At 46.8% G+C, this 13,842-nt stretch overlaps 1 protein-coding gene across 1 annotated transcript in view; it reads right to left on the bottom strand.

Annotated features, from left to right (window-relative positions):
• Positions 1–1,456: 1,456 nt before the first annotated feature.
• Positions 1,457–13,842, bottom strand: part of PTPN13 (protein tyrosine phosphatase non-receptor type 13) — a 195,898-nt gene continuing 183,512 nt past the window's right edge. The window contains exons 42-47 of the mRNA XM_054989766.1: positions 11,886–12,034; positions 10,077–10,167; positions 7,069–7,406; positions 6,571–6,786; positions 4,749–4,811; positions 1,457–3,451 (exon numbers count right to left, since the gene is read on the bottom strand). Coding sequence (XP_054845741.1) covers positions 3,371–3,451; positions 4,749–4,811; positions 6,571–6,786; positions 7,069–7,406; positions 10,077–10,167; positions 11,886–12,034 — 938 coding nt within the window. The 3' untranslated portion in view covers positions 1,457–3,370. The remainder of the gene's footprint in view (positions 3,452–4,748; positions 4,812–6,570; positions 6,787–7,068; positions 7,407–10,076; positions 10,168–11,885; positions 12,035–13,842) is intronic.

Raw genomic sequence — 13,842 nt, 5'->3', positions numbered from 1 at the left:
ACTAGCAGTGTATGTTGTAGTCCATATAAACATTTTAAAAATGAGCATGCGGCAATTTTGGTCAGGCTTGTGGCACTATATAACCCCTTCCTGTTATACACACACACTAAAAAGGTAAAGGTAGTCCCCTGTGCAAGCTCTGAGTCATTACTGACCCATGTTGGGGGGGGGGGGGGGCGTTGCTTTGGGAGCTAGGGAGATCACTGTCCAGAGGGTTTGTTAATTTCCTTTTTTGCCTCCAGAAGGCTCGCAGTCAGTTTCATCTCCCCTTCTAAGAGGCTAAGAGGAAATAAACTTTCTGAGCAGCAATCTCTCTGGCTCTGTAGAGAGGGGAAATTGACAAAGCCTTCCAATCGCTTTTAAAACTCAGCTTCCTGGCTAACATTGTGACTCCCTTCACGTGCTTCTCCTCATGTAATTCATCTCTTGTAGCTTAGCTCTGAGGGTATTCCAAGTACCTGACAAGTCTCATTACAGAGGCTGTGGGCTGTGCTTGTCTTGGTGGGTCACAGGCCTGCTTTAGATATCGATAGTTTGCTAATTCAAGTGTCTGTAGCATAAGAAATGAGGGACCCTCCTGACCTGGTATGTGCTTGTGTTGTATGCCCAGTGTATCAGATTTACAAGAAATATTTGGAGAAAAGAGAAGAAAAGAACCTGAACCCCAAGATAGCATGTTAGACATTTTGGGCAGCAAGATCAACATGAGTTTTGAAAAGGAATGGCCCTGGGCATTCCCAGATGAGAGGAATGGCCCTGGACATTCCAGGATGAAAAACCATTCCCAAGCCGGCCAGTTTCAACAGGCAGCTGTGCATGACCGGACTCATGCCCAAGGTGGAAAAGATTTAATAAACAAGAGATAGGTTGTCACTGTTATAGTCTAGCCTTCTGTGTATACTTCCAAGGATGCCACAATGGCCTTCTCTGTCTCATGGCAAGGATAACTGTGTGTTAAGGACATAGCCCAAGTTCCAGACAATCTGGATAAGCAAACCTCAAAAAAGGCCATGCATTCTGGTCGTGTATTGAGGCGCCTACAGGAAACAATACATTTCTGAACGGACTTAAACTAACAATGTCAATCACAACATTTGCTACTGATAGCCATTTTTGTCGGCACCTGATGTTCGGTTGCCTCTGTATTTGCCTATCTGGATGTGCCTAATTTTGCATTGAATACATTCACAGTTTGAATTCATGACCCACTTTACCAAGAAACAAAATGACAGAGATTCTGAAGAGGAAGCTCCTTTCCTGACTCCCATCTCCACTTTTTATGAATCACAGAAGAAACAGGAGCTCCTGTCCACAGCAGGGATGGGGGCGCCATTTCTAACATTTATGACGACCAGATGTAAAAATGGAAGCATGTGATTCCACTGCAACATCTGAGTTACGACAGAACCCAGATACAGCTGGAAACAGCTGGAGTGGTAGAAGGCAAAGCAAAAGGTCCCCAATATCAGGAACAAAACAGAATATATCAAATGGACAGAAAAACGATTCCTTTGTATTTTAAAAGTGTACTTTTATTTACACTGTGGAGGCGTCTCAGTAGTTATATGCTCAGACACCTGATAATTCAACTTTTTTTTGTAAAAGTATATAAATATATACACATCTCTATAAAGTAAACAATATAACAAGTGATACTTACAGGTCATGTTTGCTACTTCGCCCTATGCTAATATGATGTTCTGTAAAGCTTAAATACTGATTTCAAGTATTTTCTATAAAAAGCTCTACTGTATTAAAAATGGTGGGAAAAGACAGCTCTGCTATAAACAAAAATTTAAAAATAGACTAATACGAATGTCCCTGTAAGAAAGTCCACCAAGATAAAATACTGTTTGCATTTCTCCCTCTGCCCTCCCCACCCCCAGCATTGGAATATATTATAAAATAGCTGGGGAGGAAAAAAAAACCCTGTAGGAGACATTAATACTTCTTGTAAAAACAGAAAGCTGTTTTAAAATGTCAATTGTTTATCATAGTATCACACAACTGCAAAGAATGCAGCCTGTTCCAATGGAATGCAAGACACTGGACCATTCAGATAGCAAGTGGAAGTACGAGGGTACTTGATGTTTGCCAGAGACTGGGACCGTATTGGCAGAGAATACTCAAGGTACACCTGCACTACAGATTAGACATGGGCACGAATCGAAATACGAAACAATTATCATGACAAAACTAGCCCTCTTGCACTTCAAGAAACGTGTTTTGTGGGGGGCTGAGGTTTCACGAAATCCACGATCTTTTGGGCCGTTTCATGTGTTTCGTGATCGATTCATAATGCCAGACAGGCTGGCGCCAATCTATTGATTCCCTAGGCAACGGAGGACAGGAAAGTCTGCAGATCTTTCATTGCCCAATCTTAGCCCTCAAAACCCTGATAGGCAGCTATCTCTGCCAACTGGAGAGAGCTCCCATTTTGCCCTATACAGCAAGGGGCAGGGGATGGCTACTGAGGAGATCGGCCTTCTGTAGCCATGGGAACACTAATCTCTTCCCTCCAAACCCTGATGGGCAGGTCTGTCTGCCAACAAGAGGGCTGCTGTTCTGCTCTATGTGAGCATTTCTTATTTAAGGCACAGCTCTGCCTCGTGCTTTCAGTTTCAGCACAGATAGAGGAGAGGGGTGATCTGTTGTTGCTGGAATTTGGGAGTGAGGGAGTGGAATTAGGAGCTTCTGGAAAGAGAGAGTGGATATCTTTTGGGAAGCATTTGGGAGCTTTTTGGAAAGAGAGTAGATTTGGGACCTTGCTGGGAAGGTCTTTTGGGTGAGGGTGCCTTTTTCCCTCCACCTCTCCTTTCTCAGACCTTTGTCTGGCTCTGGGGCCTAGCTTGACTCTGAGGCCTCTGGCAGTACTTCCCTTCCCACTCTTCCCACTGACCTTCCCAATCAACGTATTGCAAACTGGGAGGCTGAGTGAAGGAAAGCCTGCTGAATCTCTCTGCGAGTTTGGCATCTCTGGGTATAAAGGGGGCTGCTGAAATGCCCTGTGTCCTGATGAATCATGAAACTAACGAAGTGTTTTGGCAAATGTGTCGATTTCGTGAAGTTTCGTAAATCACAATTTATGGATTGCATCAAAACACGAAACTCGCGTTTGGTTTTTTTCTCTTTCGTGTCCATGTCTACTACAGATGCATATTAGCTTTATACCAGGTTAGCTGTCATGGTTCCCCAAAGGATTCCTGGGAACTGTGGTTTGCTGAGAATTCTGTATTAGAAATCCCTTGCAGGAGACAGAATGAATGTTAAATCAGTTTGATTCTGTAGTGCAGAATGCCTGAATTATCCAGGATCCTCCTTTTTCTGTCCTACTCCGCACCCCTTTTAAAAGCACATTTGGCTTTCAAATTTAGTTGTTTCTCTGCTGTTCTTCTACTTGAAGACGTTTTAGAACATAGAGGATAACTTGATAGCAGAAAATATACTGGTCCTGAGAACAAAGGAAAGCATTCATAAGATTGCAGGTGCAAAAATTCGTAACAAAACATAAAGGCTGGGATGGAGAAATTTCAACTCAACAGTTGCCATTTAAGACATGACAAAATTGCACTGGTGCAACTCCTCCCGCCCCACTGCCTTCTGCACTCTGCTGGTTCGAATCCCACTACTGCCACGAGCTCAGTAGGTGGCCTTGGGTAAGCCACTCCTCTCAGCCCCAGCTCCCCAGCTGTATTGTGGGGATAATAATTACACTAACTTGTTCACTGCTCTGGGTAAGGCACTAATCTGTCTAGAAGAGTAGTATATAAGCGCTGTTGTTGTTGTTGTTGTCATCTGTTCCCGTAAACTCCAAGGAATGCCTGCATGGCAGTAATGGAGAGGGGCGAATGTGAATTCAGCATTCATCCAGCTCTATGGTCCGTAGGGGCTTGCAAATTCATCCCATCAGGCCTCTTCCCCTGCGCCACTGTCAAGGGGCTGACCTCAAGATCAATATGGGATGTGTACTCTGCAGGATTTATGCCTTTGGACAGAGTTGGGGAGAGGTGAACACTGGTCTTGTTTAGGTAGCCCACTGCGAGCTTTGTGCTAATGTGTTAAACCAACAGTGAATGCATGGGAAATGCTTTATGCAGAGTCAGGCCACTGGTTCCTTTAGCTGAGAGCAGCTTATTCTGACTGGCACCAGCTCTCCCTATTCTTGGGCGAGGGTTCTTCCCAGCCCTGCTATCCAAGATCCTTTGGGAGAACCCCAGGATTACGCCAGAGGCCTCGAGTGCAGTCTCCCTCTCCCATCTCTACCTCACCCCCTCATCCCAAAGTAGGGCTTGAATGGTTCAGATCAGACACTGTCCATGTGTGTCCATGTGCAGACTGTATACCACGCAGCATACAGGTTTCTTGGTTTAAAAATTTGCTCATCCTTCGGCATTTACTATTTGATTTCACTTCAGCAAACAGAAATTAAGGGTGCTGGAAGACTCCTGTTCCTAGCTTAGCTGATGGGACGTGCTGAATTCATTTATTTCATTTACACCCTGCTTTTCTCCCCAATGAGTCCTCAAAGTGGCTTACCATCATTCTCCTCTTCTCTGTCTTATCCTCACAACAACCCTGCGAGGCTGTGTGTCACTAGATCAAAGTTACCCAGCAAGCTTCTATGAGTAGGGATCTCTGAACTTGTCCAACACTAGCCACTACAACACACTGGCTCTCTCAGAAAATGAAGAAAAGCAATTCTTAAATCAGAGTTGAACTGCATGCTCCAGCGGTCTGAATACACATACCTCCGTTTGCACCATTCCATGCCTCTGCAGGCGCATGGTGCGCACTATGTCTGAGATGTCAAACTAGGAGGGGGAAAAGCACACAGAGAACATCAGTGTTAGATGCACCTGCTGAAGTATTATTGAAAAACAGAGCATTGCTCTGGTGCAGAAAGCATCAGCTTTGGCAGGCTGGAACTATGCAATTGACAACAGACTTAGGTTTTTGCCAAACAAGCAGGGCTCATTTTGGGGGAGGAACGCACAGGAACACAGTTCCGGTAGTTCCCCAAAGAAGTCACATGTCAGGTGGCCCCACCCACCTGACTCTCGGCCATTTTGGGCCCATTTCGGCCTGGATTGAGGCCAAAACGGCCCGGATCAGGCCTCTGACGGGTGGTGGATCACTCTCCCGCTCAGCAGCGGCCCGATCCTGACCATTTTGGGGCCCTTTTTGGCCATTTTCAGCCTCTTTTTGCCATTTTGGGCCCAATTTGGGCCCTGAATGGCCAGGATTGGGTCCAAAACAGCCAGGATAGGTGATGCCAGGGGGTGTGGCATATGCAAATCAGTTATGCTAATGATGACACATTTTCAGTGATGTCAAGGGGTGTGGCATATGCTAATGAGTTATGCGACCCCTGCAAACAAGCATGATGACAAGACCATTTGGACGGGTAAGAAGCGGGGTGCTTAGCCCTTTCTCATCTGCCTCTTTTCCTCTGTAAACATGCCCTACTTTTCCCCATGACACTGCAATCATGGAGGAAAAGCCATCGAGGGGAGGCTCTAGAAGAGAAAGGTAGAGGATGGGGGAGAGGTCGAGCCCCCCTCTGCTGCACAGGTCGTCAAAATCACCCCTTCATCCTGCCGCTTTCATGCTGTTCAGTGGAGTTTCTGGCCTTGGAGTCTGCTTCCCCATGTGTAGGTCTGGGCTCAAAGAAAGACTGCCTGAGAAATATTGCTAGATTACATGCAGATGTCGCTGTGTTGGACTCAGTGGATTAAAAGGAGAAAAAGAAAATAGGCTAGGCACAGGGCTTTTTTTCAGGGGGAACGCGGGGGAATGGAGTTCCGGAACCTCTTGAAAATGGTCACAGGGCTGGTGGCTCCGCCCCCTGATCTCCAGACAGAGGGGAGTTTGGATTGCCCTCTACGCCGCCACACGGAGGGCAATCTAAACTCCCCTCTGTCTGGAGATCAGGGAGCGGGGCCACCAGCCATGTGACCATTTTCTCTGAGGGCAACCCACTGAGTTCCACCACCTCTTTTCCCAGAAAAAAAAGCCCTGGCTAGGCATATATTCTCTCATAAAGGAGGGAGATGGTGGTGGCTGGGCCTGTTTCTAGATCTGGCAGACAAGAATCCCCGTCCTTTAAGAACTTGGAGGCAGAGCCAAAAATACGTTGCATAATACCCTGATTAATCTTGTCTTGTGCCTCACGAGGGAAGGGATGCTGCCTCCTTTGGTACCTTTTAGAAGTTTTTATTTATTTAGGGTATTTGTATCCCACCTCTGTAAACCCAGTCAGGATCCAAGGCAGGTAACAATAAATACAAGGCAAAAATAATAGTCATTAAAAGATATAATTAAACAAGCCAGAGCTTACAGCCATCAAGCCGTCCCATTTTACAGCCTCACAATAATATTCTGACGGTGGGTGACTGCCTCACCTATTCCCAGAAGATGGTCTATGGCAAAAAAGGCCTAGCTCATATCTACCGTAAGTATATATAAAAAAAATCTGAATAAAACAGAAACAAACATGGAGTCACACACAAGAAAGCCAACACAAATGCCCTTAAACAGAACCACCCCAGAAGTTCCTCCGTCTGATCTCACCTCGAGATCTTGACCGATGAGTCCCAAGACCACGTCGATGCAAATGAGCGTCCCCGATCGTCCAATGCCTGCGCTGCAATGAGTGATGATTGGTCCTGATTTGTGGATGTGCCTCATGTAGGATATAAAAGTGAGCAAATCGTCTGGGTGGGAGGGCGTGTCGTGATCGGGCCAGGCAGTAAAGTTCAAATGGGACACGTGCCGGAGCTCACCTGTCTAAGGTTTTAAACAGAGACACAGGAAGAGTCAGCATCAGGTCTGTTGAGAAGAGAAACAACTTCCTCAGCAGATGCAAAATGTGTCCTCTGGCACCAAGATGGACCGTACCTTTACATCCTGCTTCCCCTCTCCCACCTCCTGGCAGGGATATCAAGGCTCAGGGGTCTACACTCCTCCCTATATCTGACGAAGGGAACTTTGACCCTCGAAAGCTTCTACCCTGAAAAATCTTGTTGGTCTCTACGGCACCACTGGACTCAAATCCTGAAGCTCACTTACGTGAATGTCCTCTAGCTCCACGACTCTGACAACAAAGCCTTTGAGCTGCTGCAGCCTCACAAGGGCCAGCCGGAGTCTGTCGCTGACCATTATGGTTTTGCCAAGTTCATCAGGCCAATACCGCTGGCATTTGATCTTCTCTCCTTCTACTTCCTGGGTCATCATGGCTATGACAGTGCAGTTTTGTTCCCAGGCCATTTGCCAGAAGTCGGCTACCGTAGTAGGGAGGGGTCCTTGGCACGCAATGTAAACGTATTCTTTACTTCCCACCGGCATCCGGATGAAACTAGCATTGATGTAGCCGCCTTCGGCTCCCAGAGGCACTCTAGTGGCATCATCTGCAATCCCAAACACAGAATAGGGTTGTATTGTCGAAGGCTTTCACGGCCGGAGAACGATGGTTGTTGTGGGTTTTCCGGGCTGTATTGCCGTGGTCTTGGCATTGTAGTTCCTGACGTTTCGGCAGCAGCTGTGGCTGGCATCTTCAGAGGTGTAGCACTGGTGACACTGAGAGATCTCTGTCTTTTGGTGCTACACCTCTGGAGATGCCAGCCACAGCTGCTGGCGAAACGTCAGGAACTACAATGCCAAGACCACGGCAATACAGCCCGGAAAACCCACAACAACCACAGAATAGGGTTCTTCGATTTGTAAACTTGTGTACAAAATGGCTTCGAAGAGCTTTGTACGGAACACCAGAGCTATGCAATCAGATATGCAAGGCAGACGCATCTCCCCAACGGTGTAATGCAAAGAGAGCTCATAAATGTTGACATTGGGGCTTGGCTGAGGTGCAGGCTCTGTCTTAGGACGTTACAACAGAACCTTGACAATGAGAGTCTCTCTACACGAGACATCTGACACATGAAGAACCCGTGTCGGGAGATGCAATGTTAGCTGGGAAGGTTATTTTAAAAAGACAGAGCTGTGTGGTATACGCTGGAGCTGTGTGAAGGGGTTGGGAAATGCCAGAAGGGAAATTTCAACCCATTATAACCTCTCCAGGTCCAAGCCCGGCTCTGGATGGCAGCTCCAGCTCCTTGCTGCACTCTGGTTGCGATCCCACACAGTTTTAGACTGGAGAGGTGAAATTGACAGAGCCTTTGGAGAGGCATTTCACAGCCCCTTCCTTCGCACAGCTCCAATATATAGCAAAGCCTTTGCCCTGCTGCCGGCTCTATCTTTTTAAACTACCCTTTCCAGCTAACTAACAAAGACATAGCATTATCAGGAATCCAATACAATATAGTGGTGAACAGCGGTGTAGCGTGGGTTGGCAGCACCTGGGGCAACTCCCAGTAGGTGATGCCCCTGTTACTACATGGCTAGCATTGCATCTCCTGACATGTATTCTTCGTATGTCAGATGTCTCATCTAGAGAGACTCATGAGTTTTCTTTCTAGGGAAAGGGAGGGGGGTCTGGTTGGAGCAAAGGTTAGTACCTGTTTACTGAGCAACTAACATTCATGCCAAAAACCCTGGAAGCAGAATGCTAATCAGGGTAGGGTGCTAAACTGCTCATGCGGATCATTACGGAAGATGTGTCACAGCCTGATGCTTTCATGGGGTCTGTTTTAATATTAAAGGCCTCGTGTGGACTTTACTGAGTGGGCTAGCATGTGACCGCTCTTAGGAAATGAGTTCCACCCCACCGAAACTTAAAAAGGCTGAGCAAAGAGGTTCAGTCACGCTATGCTTCAACTGGCACTTCTGGTATCTGCTTGAATGCAATCACCATCCAAAACCAACACCAGGCAACTAATGCTTGTACCAGAGGACCAAATGGGATGTTATTCACATGGCTGCTCCTGTTGTATCTAGTTTGGGCCTCCGGAAACATGCAGTGTTAGAGCAGCTCCCCTTCTCATGGTCTTACCTCTCATGTCCATCTTAGACTTCACCACCAGTGGCGTAGCACAGGGGAGGAGCAGAGGGGAGGTCACCTCGGGTGCATAATTTTTGGGGGGCACCACGCCAAGTGGTAGAGCCTGAGCTGTGTCTGCGGGAGGCCACCTGCACCCCTTGGCTGCCTGCTGCATCAATGGGGTGGCTGGTTCGCTGGGCACTGAGTTGGCCCTCCTGCAGCGGCTGCTGGCCAAGGAGCACACCGAGCTGGTGGCAGTGGTGCAGGCGGCTGCACTGGAGGGCTGCCAGGTAAGGGGTGGGGAGGAGAGTGGGCCTGAATTGCGGGAGCGCTCCCATGGGGCAGCCGTGCCTTGAGCGATGACGTCACTTCCCGGAAATGACATCATCACACGTACCTGGAAATGCGCGTGCGCAAAGCACACACACACGTGTAGTAACAGGGGCATCACCTACTGGGAGTTACCCTGGGTGCTGCCAACCCACACTACACCGCTGTTCACCACTATGTTGTATTGGATTCCTGATAATGCTATGTCTTTGTGAACTGGTATCTATTTACCCTACTGGCATTGTTTATGGAAATGTTCTGGATATTGACTGTACTAAACTCACACTGTGTAATCCACCTTGTGTCTCAGTGAGAAAGGTAGACTATAAATGACATAAATAAATAAATGTCTTGCCTTGAAAACCCCATAAATAAATCTGATACTACACTTTTAGGATAGTGTGCTACAGACAATGCAATCCTTTTAATGGTTCGCTAGCCTTAGACCACCTCAATGGCTCGACAACACAAATGATCCAAAATGCAGCTTATACAGACAGAACTGTGGATCAAGCCTGAGAAATCAGTAGCCCCCTAAACTGAGCACAGCCTACCAGACATGGGTTACAGCTGGCTGGGCGATCGAACAACTATTCTGCTTTTCTGTCCCAAGTAACAGAAACAAACATGGGTTTATTGAACCTGTGGTAAACCAACATATGTGGCTGATAAAAAGGGATCTCCCGCTGTTCTTTCAAATCTCATCCTGAGCCCTTCCAACTGCATCGATACAGTTATCTCCTGGCACAACTGATTCAGATGACAGCAATGATAAAACAAAATTATACAAGATCCTCTGGACGGTGGGACTTACAAGGTAGTATATTCTTATATCTGTTCTTCTTTCTGTTTTCTTTTGTTTGGCCCACCAAACATTGATCCAAAGGTTTTAAGTCTTGAAGATTCTGTAAACAGGCACACAAATTACATAAAGTTTGGTGGAAGGGATAACTGGTAAACCAGCAAGACCCGGGTTCGAATCTCCACTCTGACATTATGCTCACTGGGAGACCTCTGTTAAGTCACTATCTCTAAGCCTAACCTAATTCTCTGGATAAAAATTAAATAAACAACAACAAAACCAATAAACAACACAAGAAATTTCAATTTTTGCTATGCCTCTACCAAACTTAGCACACAAAGAGAACAAGAGAATCTAAAGAGTTCTTTAACGCATTGATCATTTATATTTGAATTGATTAATTAAACTAAAATGAACGTGTGTATCACAAAATCCACATCACAGGTGCCTTTTCTGGAGATATACGAAAACGTCCATCTCTACTGTTTATAATTTGCCTTCAACTGACCGCCGCTGATTAACCCACTAAATTCTAGTTGATAAATTCACCCAGCAAAGCTCAAAGCCCTCCTTCATTTCACAAGCAATGAATTGCTGGCAACGTTCATGAAGCAAACCAGTAAGCACTTTGCTTCTCCCTACAAAATGATCCACATTTGTCTAAAATGAGAGGCAAGGGCCTCAAAAGCCAGGCTGAATATCTTGAGAGGAAGCTCTAGTTAACTGCTTCTGCCAAGAACTGGCCAGGGGTGGGTGGGGGTACAAATCTGTGCTGTAGAATGAGCTTTGGATCAGGCCGGGGGACTCCTGTGTTCACATTCTAAAGATCACTTTAAACGTTACTTCTTTTACAAGTTTGCCACGGAGACAATCCATGCTCCATGCAGTCACACAGCAGCTCTGGGGAATGGCTTCTATAAAAAAAGGAGAGTGCAAATGGGCTTGGAAAGATTTTGCCAGGGAAGGGAGAGCTCCCCAATGCAGTGGGGAGAGTTTTCCCATTTCTGCTGCTCCATGTGGAGGTACTGTGTGCACAAGTGGCAGCAGAAATGGGAGCCCCACCCTGGCACTGTTTTTGCACGGGTGGAAAAAAGCTTGAGAGAAGGGCAGGAGCTCTCCCTCCCCCTGCGGCAGCTTTCCAAGCCCAATTTGCACTCTCCTTTTTAAAAATAGAAGCCATTCCCCAGAGCTGCTGCGGGATGGCTTGGAGCACGGGTCAGCTCCACGGCAAACTTGGAAAAGAAGTAACGTGTAGAATGACCCTCGCTCAGCCATGAAGAACATTAGGAAGGCTTGAGCAAGTCTCTTTTTCTATCAGACCAGGGCTCATTTTGAGGGGGAACGCAGTTCTGGCAGTTCCCCAAAGAGGTCACATGTCAGGTGGCCCCACCCACCTGACTCTCGGCCATTTTGGGCCTGTTTCGGCCTGGATTGGGGCCAAAAGGGCCTGGATCGGGCCTCTGACGGATGGTGGATCACTCTCCCGCTCATCAGTGGCCTGATCCTGACCATTTTGGGCCCCTTTCGGCCATTTTCAGCCCCTTTTTGCCATTTTGGGCCCAATTTCGGCCCTGAATGGCTAGGATTGGGTCCAAAACAGCCGGAATAGGTGATGTCAGAGGTGTGGCATATGCTAATGAGTTATGCTAATGAGTTCCTCCAGCTCTTTTTCTACGAAATGACCCCTGTATCAGACCATCTTCTAGTAAGGATTAAGTGAGATCCCCTCTGGGCTCACTGAAGGAAGGGCTGGATACCGATAGGTAGTCCTTCCCGTTCTGGTGATGAACCGAATCCTCAGGAAGAAGAATGCTTGCTTACCTCAACCTCCTGAGAAGGGACTCCCTGTTCCAACAGGCCTTGCAGCATCTGCACCGTTGATTTCAACTTGGACCCCGTATATTTGCCAGAAGGCAGCACTTGAACCACAGGAAGGGCTGCGAGCTCTTCATTTGTTATCAACGGGCAATCTGGCACAGGAAGAAAATGGATTTATTGGCGCCTATAAAAATCCAAAGAGGGAAGACTCTTCTACTGCTCAGCCCCAAGAAACAGGGCTGAAGATCCATGCACTGCAGCATTTGGTGTTTTCAGGCTGTCAAAGGCTAATCAAAACATACGAGGGCTATAGCTTTTATAAGAGCACTTCATAAATAATCTCAAGGGTAAACCATTCCCCCTCTCCCTGTGGCCACTTCTCTATAGAGTCATATCTGCCACCTGCAGTACTTTTTTCAGGCTTTCGCAAACGTCAGTTAATAAACTAATAAATATCTACATGTATCATTAATTCTGCTGCAAGGTTTTTATGCAAAGTGGAGGAAGTGAGTCATGTTGAGTTGGAAAAGGCAGGCTGGATGGGAAAGTGAAAGGACTGAATTGTGCTTGCCAAAAAATGCTGGGCCGGAGAAAACTTATATCCCATGGAAATCAAACAGAAGTGCGAGTTGAGCTGCTAATTGCTGTATTAAAGCACGCATAACCATTTGGAGAAAATGTGCCTTTGAGGTGCCCTCAGCATTGACCTCATTTACTGTACCTTCATGTCTTATGCTATCACCACCGCCCTCAAACTGTTTAGGAATCCTGATTTTCTATTAACTATTATACTTCTTTTACAGTGGCCCAGCGTGTAAGATGGGAAGTCCTCGAGTCCAATTTGTGAAGGAAGCTGGTATAGAAACATTAATCAATGAAGCAACAATATCCTGGACCGGTTCAAATCACAATCCGGTCACCAATCCACCGAGTGGTCTTAGGCAAACCAATCTCTCCTCTGCAACCCCTCCAATGACAATATGTGGCTAATGACCTAGCTTATAAGGTTTTTGTAAAGGATACACGATAATGTCAGTGAAGTGCTTTCAATGCTCTAAATCAGTGGCCTTCAATCTTTCCAGATAAGGGCAATACATGAGCACACATGAAGCTGCTTTATACTGAATCAGACCATCAAGGTCAGTATTGTCTACTCAGACTGGAAGCAGTTCTCCAGGGTCTCAGATAGAGGTCTTTCACATCATTTACTCCGCGGTCTTTTCAACTGGACATGCCAGGGCTTGAAGATGGGACCTTTGGTATGAAAAGGAGATGCTCTACCACTCAGCCACAGCCCCTCCCCACACTGAGCTGCAAGCACGTGACATCAGAATCAAGTGTCAAGAAGAGGAGGGGCCAGAGTTATGACATCACTGACATCAAGGCCACAACTGAGAGGGCTGAACACCAGGAGGTGTACTGTAGTGAGGAGGAAGCCAAGAGACACAGAGGACTCCTCTTCTCTGCTCAGCGGCCTCATCCTCCTGCCCTCCTGCTCCTCTCAGTGTGTGCACAAAGAGGAACTGGAGTTACGGCAGCCGTGCTTTCTACGTGTGTGCACGAGCTGCAGGCCCTTCCAAAAGGCAGCAAAAAAACGGAGACAGGCTCATGCCCCAGCAGATGGGGCTTCATGGCTCTCTTGAGGATCTCAACCCACAGGTCGAAGACCACTGCTCTGAAGTGCCACATAACTACTGGCAGCCACGCATGCTCCTCTCTGCACAGCCAGCGGTGCAGGGAAGAGGGGCTGGCAAGCTGCCCCAGAGTCCCATAAGACGGAAGGTTGATAGAGTCTAAGGTTAGTGGACAAAATTGTTTGCAGCAATCTGACTTCTGAACTTCAGGGCAGTCGCATACAGAATCAAACAGGAAGCCCGATTGCTCTATTTTGTCAACTGACAGTCACGGTTCTTAAAAACGTTTATTATTATTATTATTATTATTATTATTATATATTGAA

Source organism: Eublepharis macularius, chromosome 10, assembly GCF_028583425.1.
Source record: "Eublepharis macularius isolate TG4126 chromosome 10, MPM_Emac_v1.0, whole genome shotgun sequence".
NCBI classification, from domain to species: domain Eukaryota; kingdom Metazoa; phylum Chordata; class Lepidosauria; order Squamata; family Eublepharidae; genus Eublepharis; species Eublepharis macularius.
Note: the sequence above shows the minus strand (reverse complement) of the source record. Positions and strands in the feature narration are given on the sequence as shown.